General features: G+C 37.8%; 1 protein-coding gene across 1 annotated transcript; it reads left to right on the forward strand.

Moving 5' to 3' along the window:
• Window positions 1-3,800: 3,800 nt before the first annotated feature.
• LOC125997593 (cornifin alpha-like) lies at window positions 3,801-4,496 on the forward strand. Its single transcript, XM_049766017.1, has 2 exons — window positions 3,801-3,908; window positions 4,050-4,496. Exons 1-2 carry the CDS (start codon window positions 3,801-3,803, stop codon window positions 4,494-4,496), a joined length of 555 nt encoding a protein of 184 aa, XP_049621974.1.
• The last annotated feature ends 3,309 nt before the right edge of the window (window positions 4,497-7,805 follow it).

The following is a 7,805-nucleotide window of genomic DNA, read 5'->3' on the forward strand; positions in this document are numbered from 1 at the left end:
ATAACTATGTGATTTACTGTCACTGTCTATTTAGGTGTTTCTACATAATGCAAAATGAGCTGTATTACCAGAAATCTCGAGTCAGTTCCTTAAACTTCTGCATTATGTTCTGAGACATGTCTATAGAGTTCCTGGACACTTGGTTTTCAGTGACTAGTACATGGTACATTTCCACACAAATCTACCATTAGTTCTCCTCATACTCTACCTGTCAGTAACCATCTTGACAGTGTCTCCCCCAAAGTCTTCTCTTTTGAAGAATTATTTAACCAACAAACATGAATTTCCAAAATATAAAAGTCTTAGAAGTAAAGAGCCACAAAGACAGATGAGTCGTTCCATGACAAGTCGTGAAATTCCCTTCCTCCTATCAGAGTGAAAGGTAGCTTCTTTATTTAAGATTCAGATTCTATTATCTCTGGATGATACTAATAAAAAAGAACCTTCTTTCTAACCTTATTGTTGGATTACAATTTAAGAGTAAATTATCAAAGTACTATCCTCAATCACTCTATAAAACGTATGAAGTACTTAGATTAAGTTCAACATTGACTACAGAACCTTTTTGTGACGAGTTTATTATCTAAATAAGCACTTTAAAATACTTATATGAACTTTTCTTTTATATGTGGAGGTTCCTTGAGATATACTTGGCTGTATTCAGGAATTATCCCTGGCTTTGTATTGAGATAACACTCGTAGAAATGCTCAGGGAAGCATAAGCAATGCCAGGAATAGATGGAAGCATGGTTGGCTGCAAGGCAAGCATCACATTCCCTGTAATATCTCTCTGCCTTGTGAAAGATTTTTTTTGTTTGTTTGTTTGGTTTGGTTTGGGGGTCAGACCTGGCAGTGATCAGGGGTTATTCCTGGCTCTACGCTAAGGAATCGCTCCTGCCAGGCTCGGAGGATCATATGGGATACTGGGATTTGAACCACTATCCTTCTGCATGCAAGGCAAACGCCTTACCTCCATACTATCTCTCCAGCCTTAATGAACAATGAATCTTTTTTTTTCTTAATGTGGCTTTTATAAAAACTTGACGTCAATTCTCAGCATTTGAGAATGTTCTCCCTAGGAAAAGGATCAGAAGTGAAAGTGAGAAGAAAGTAGTGTCCATTTAAAAGGATATATGGAGCATTTCTAGTTGGAATTAAATACTTTATGACTTCCTAGAAAATGACTTATCAAATCATCAATGCTGAGGAAAAATTACAATATTGCCATATAAAAGACATTCAGACCTGTTAGTCAATGCACTTTAGACCACCCCCCAAAAATGGCAGAGTTATATCAGATAAAAGCCTGGAGAATATTGAATGGCAACTTTTTTACACCTAAAGATGTATGTATGGTGAAATGAATGAGAGACAAGATACAGGCATAGAGATTTAAGTTCTTATCTATCTGGTCCATTGCTAATGTCATGAGCACCAAGGAACAAAATCTAGGTTACAATAGTTCAGAAAACCCCACAAGATGACCAGTAAAGTTTTTAACTCCATTTTTGGGATCTGTAAAGATGAGATATAAGTGAAAGTAAACATGTACCAAAGTCCAGAAAAGAGGTAAAATATTTGAGATACATAAAACCCACATCACTAATCATCAAAGAGATGCAAATTAAAACAACTATGAGGTGCCATCTCATGCTACAGAGATTGGCACAATCACGAAGAACAAGAACAAGCAGTGTTGGTGGGGATGTAGAGAAAAAGGAACTCTTATTCACTGCTGGTGAGAATGTCGTCTACATCTAGTTCAGCCTTTATGGAAAACAATATGGAGATTCCTCAAAAAACTGGAAATTGAGCTCCCATATGATCCAGCTATGCCACTCCTAGGAATATATCCTAGGAAAACAAAAATACAATTCAAAAATCCCTTTCTCACACCTAGCAGTGCTATTTACAATAGCCAGACTCTGGAAACAATCAAGATGCCCTTCAACAAATGAATGGCTAAAGAAACTGTGGTACATAGACACAATGGAATATTACACAGCTGTCAGGAGAGATGAAGTCATGAAATATTCCTATACATGGCTGTACATGGAATCTACTATGCTGAGTAAAATAAGTCAGAGAAAAATAGATTCAGAATAGTCTCACTCATCTATGGGTTTAAAAAATGTAAAGACATTATTGGCATAATTCCAGAGATAATAGAGTTAAGGGCCAAAAGGTCAGGCTCACAAATATGAAGCTTAGCACAAAGAGTGGTGAATGCTGTTGGGGAAATAACTACACTGGCAACTATCATGGCACTGTTAATGAAAGAGAGTAGAATGCCTGTCTCAAATTCAGGAAGGGATGGGGAAGGAGAAAAATTGGGGACATTGGTGGTGGGAATGTTGCAATGGTGAAGGGGGTGTGTTCTGTTTATGACTAAAACCCAACTACAACTATGCTTGTAATTGTGGTGATTAAACATTTATAAAAAGTATATATAGCAAAAAAATAAAAATAACTGGTTTCAGTAATAATTATTTTTCTAAAAACCACAGCTTTTCTTTAGATAAACACTGTTTTTTTCCTAAAAATTACAAATTTCACACTGAATTAATCAACTATTTCAACAAGTTGGCATCGTGCTAATGATGACAGTGTCCAGAACACAGCAGTTTCTAGTTCCATGAGCCCTAGAAATGTTTTCTTTTGCCTACAAGCTCACAGGACCTTCACTGTAAACACTAAATATAAGCACAGAAGATTCTCATTAGTAGTATGAACCTATGACATCATCATCAGACAGCCAGTGCCCAAAATATGTCATGAGAGTGGTTTCATCACAATGGCGGAGCCACTTAGTAAATGTAGGAGAGTGAGATGAGTCCAGTTTGGCAAAGATGAAGACACAGCTGTTTGAAAAGAACCAACTCCCTTAAGATGGCGCCCATTCTCTTTCTAAGAAGCCAGAGATGTAGACATCAGACCACATCCAAGCGCCTATAATAGTCCACGTTCAGCCTACCAGGTGAGTCAAGTGTTGAAACTTTTTACAACTCACTCAACATGAGATGTTTGACTTTTGTTATCATTGTTTGCGTTTTCCACCATTGGAATAAGAAAAATATTTGAAGTTTATGAGGTGAGAAAGTTCAGAGGTGACATTTTTAGAAGAATCTAGAGAAATAAAAAGCATTCTGATTATCAGCCATTCTCTAAAATATGGATTAAATAGAACTTAAGTGTATGTTTTTTAAATCTCATATTTCCAAATTACCCAGTAATACTATGGCCTCAGGCAGTTGCTATTATGTTGTGGTTCTGATTGGGCTTGTTTTATTTTACTTTGTGGTGCTAGGGTTTCAACCGATGGCCTTGAACATTAGGGGTAAATGTTCTATACCTGAATTATGTGCCATATCTACTAATTGTTTTTATGACATGTCAGGAAGAGAGGACTCAAATATGCCAGAACAAGTTATTTCACAGTCTTTCCCTTCCAAGACTCATAAAGCATCAGTGTTCCCAAAGGTAGTAAAGGAAAAATAAGAACATTTACTTCCTAAGATAAGTGGCATTGAAAGGAGCTCTTTGAGGGAATGGAGAAATAGGACAGTGGTTAGGTGTCCTGACTTGAACACAGCTGACCTGGATTCAATAACCAGCATCTCATGTGGCCTGAAGTCCTTCCAGGAGTAAGTCTTGTGTGTGCAGAGTCAGGAGTAAGCCCTAAGTATGGCCCAAAAGCTTTTAAAAAAAAAAAGAGGCAGCTTCTTCATTAATATAAATTAGTAAAGCTTCTTTTATTCTCTATAAAAGAATCTGTTTCTAGGTTTACTCTTCTTTGAAGAATGAGTTCTGAGCAGCGCAAGCAGCCCTGTACCACACCTCTTCAGCCTCAGCAGCAACAGCAGCAGCAGCCATGTACCCCACTCCCCCAACCTCAGCCACAGCAGCAGGTGAAACAACCCTGCAAGTCTCCACCACCCCAGGATCCATGTGCCCCTCAAGCCAAGGAGATAAACCAAACCAAGCAGCCGTGCCAAACCAAGGAACCTGTGCTCTACCACCCCACAATGCCTCTACCTTGCTACCCCAAGGTACCAGAGCCTTGCTACGCCAAGGTGCCTGATCCTTGCCAAACAAAACTGCCTGAGCCTTGCTACTCCAAGATGCCTGAGCCTACCCGCCTCAAGACGCCTGAACCTTGCTACCCCAAGGTGCCTCAACCTTGCTACTCCAAGGTGCCTGAAACTTGTCACCCCAAGGTGGCTGAGCCATGCCACCCCAAAGTGCCTGAGCCTAGCCATTTCAAGGTGCCAGAGCCTTGCTACCCCAAGATGCCTGAGCCTTGCTACCCCAAGATGCCTGAGCCTAGCCATTTCAAGGCACCTGAGCCTTGCCCCCCCAAGGTGCCTGAGCCCTGCCGACACGAGGTACCTGAACCCTGCCACACCAGGATATCTGACCCATGCCATCCCAAGATGCCTGACCCCTGTCATCCTGAGTTGGCTGACCCATATCAACAAAATACCAAGCGAAAGTAATGTGGTTCACAGCCATGATCTTGAGGAGCCTGCCACTGCTGTTCACCCCCTATTTCTACTTAAGGATCCTAGTCATTCTTCGTTATCATGATGTCTGCCCTTCCTGATTTTCACCCCTAACATGTGCTACAAAACAATTCCATCCATGCATTCTGGGCCACTAAACCTCTTGAGTTCTTTTATGAGTCTAGAAACTCAGAACCATAATTTCAGCTGCTCAAGAAGGATCTGAAGAGGGACTGAAGATAAACAAGTGAACTGCTCTACACTCTCCATTACAGTCCCCATTAAAGGCCCTTTAAATTCTACTCCTGGGTGTGTGTCATAATTTGACTCAATTCTTTTCTCTCCTTTTGTGAAGTAGAAATGATAAGGTTCTACTTGTAGATTGACAAGAAAGTAAGATATAGAGAAGTCTTGACCTGGTACTAGGTGGGTAGAAAGTTATCCCTACAGAGAATTATTGAACTGGTAGTGGGAGTTATGAAATGTTACTTTGTTCTGGGCATCCAGGATCAGAATCATGCTTTCCTTACAAATACACTTAAGTTAGATTCCAGTTAGACTTATACACTTATGTTAGATTCCAGTTAGATTCCCTTTATAATACTCTGACTTTGAATGCTCTGGTCTCAAATCTGATTTCTAGCTTGCTAACATAGCTTGTCAATTTTGATTAATTTAAGGCATATTGTTATATCTGTAATCTACCCAAATTACTTATTCCATTCTAAAACCCATAATTCATATTCTCAAACATGTCCTACATTGTAGAGCCATTTGGTCCTCTCAATCATTCTCTGCCATTCATGAAGTGATTACTCTGGACTGGGAGGGAAATAAAGAAAATTCACATGGTATTTTCTTGATATACTGACATTTCTCTAAAGAGAAGTTCTATGCTCACATTATACTCTTTGTGAGAACACAGCATAAGTATACTGTCGGAGAGTAACAGAATGATACAAAAAACATAGCACCAAAACGGCCATGTTGAAAGCTACATACTTCACAATTAGTGCAGTAGAAAGCATAGGAAACAAGACTGGTAATTTTACTAATTCATCTTTAGAGTAAAAAATATTTAGCCAAATAACAGAATTGTCAGCAATACAGTTATATTTTAATTTATAGATTTTATATTTAACAAATTTGTGATTTTTTTGCAAAAAATAGCAAAACCTGAAATAATATTATGCATTCTTTCTTTATTTTATATAAAATAATGATTTTTAGATATAAAGCAAACAATTGTGTTACTTCTTATATTTACATTTTTACTTGATTGCATTGCTTAAAGCTAAGATTCACTAATTACAATAACCAGAATCTGGAAACAACTTAAGTGCTTGAGAATCAATGAGTGGCTAAAGAAATTGTGATACAGCTATACAATGGAATACTATGCAGCTACTAGGAAAATTAAGTCATGAAATTTGCTTATACTGTACATAGATGGATATGGATTATGCTGAATAAAAAAAGTCAGAGGGAGAGGGGTAGATAGAATAATCTCACTCACTTGTAGAATATTTATTTTAGTTTTTGGGCCACACCCGGCAGTTGTCAAGGCATTACTCCTGGTTCTGTGCTCAGAAATAGCTCATGGCAGGCATGCGGGACCTTATGGGATACCGGGATTCGAACCACTGTTGGTCCTGGGTCCACTGCTGGCAAGGCAAACACCCTATGGCTGTGCTCTCTCCAGCCCCAATTTGTGGGATATTTAAAAAGATAATATGGCAGTAATTTCCAAAGACAATAAAGTTGAGGACCAGGAGGACTAGCACATGGTAGGAAGCTTGCCACAAATAGTGGGCAGTACAGTTAGAGCAGAGAAGGAACCACTATGACAATGAAAATTGGAAATAATTCTTCTGTATAAAAACTGGGTGCTGAAGAGATAAAGTGATATGCATGATATCCCTTCAATAACAATATTACAAATTACAGTGTCTAAAATTAAAAGAAGGAAAAAAGAGAGGAAGAGGGCGAGAGAGAAAAAGAAAAAGAAGAAAAATGTCTTTCTCAGAGATAGGCAGAAGAAAGATGGAGGAAAACTGGATACACTGGTCTAGAAAATATGCACTGATGAAGGGTGTTGAACGTTGTATGAAACTCAATTATGAACAACTTTGTAACTGTCAAAAAGACAACTGTATGAACAACAATCTTGTGACCGTGGTGTTTAGAGTATTTAAAATTAAATTAAAACTATTTTCTCTAAGTACTATGACTATATTTTTAATTGGCATATAAGTTCTATTGTAATATATACATATAGTCTCTAATCCCTAAAACCAACTAAGTAGAAAGAAAAATGAATTATCAAAATATGTTGGCTACTCAAGATTGACTTGATGCTATAACAAATACCCTCCTAAATATCCTTCTTTCTCCAAAGAAGTCATTTATTATTCATAGCAAAGTTCAAGTTGGAAAGACCTTTTCATCATGCCAAAAAAAGTGTCCAGTTTTTCCTCCTATGGTTTTACCATCCTGAAGTGCCTTGTGGATTTTTCCTTAATTAAGATATAGCAAAGAAATTGTGTCTGAGAAGGAAACAGGTACACTTTAATAGCTGAAGTCAAAGGAAAAAAAAGAAAGCATAAATCAATTCTATTTGTATTAGCTTATGCGGGCTAAGGTTGCACAGTCCTCTAACTTACAAACTCTCTGTAGCTGTGAAGAAGAAAGCAGAATATTAGTGAAATCATCAAGTTCCTGGTACTCAAATAACCATTTATTTTATAACAGGTCATATACCTCCAAGAAATAATCTCATCCAACTGAAACTCTTAGTTCTCATTGGTACATTTGTGTGGAGTATAGAAACTTGATTTGAAGAACTATGAATCGTACCTCTGTGCATCTAAAAATTTTAAAGTATTGCTGAGTGACATAATTCAGAGAGAGAGAAAGCCACACAGAATAGTCTCACTTATCTATGGACTTTAAGAAAAATAAAAGACATTATTGAAATAATTCCCAGAGATGATGGCCGGAAGAACTGCCACACAATATGAAGCTCACCACAAAGAGTGGTGAGTGCAGTTAGAGAAATAACTACACTGACAACTATCCAGACAATGTTAATGAGTGAGAGAAGTAGAATGCCTGTCTTGAATGCAGACAGGGGAAGAAGGTGGAGGAAGATGGGGCATTGGTGGTGGGAATGTTGCACTGGTAAAGTGGGGTGTTCGTTTTTATGACTGAAACCCAACTACAAATATGATTGTAATAACAGTATTTAAATAAAGATATCATTAAAAAAATAAACCAAAAATACCCTGCTACACTAGATAATAT

The sequence above is a fragment of the Suncus etruscus genome, chromosome 19, assembly GCF_024139225.1.
Source record: "Suncus etruscus isolate mSunEtr1 chromosome 19, mSunEtr1.pri.cur, whole genome shotgun sequence".
Taxonomy (NCBI): Eukaryota; Metazoa; Chordata; class Mammalia; order Eulipotyphla; family Soricidae; genus Suncus; species Suncus etruscus.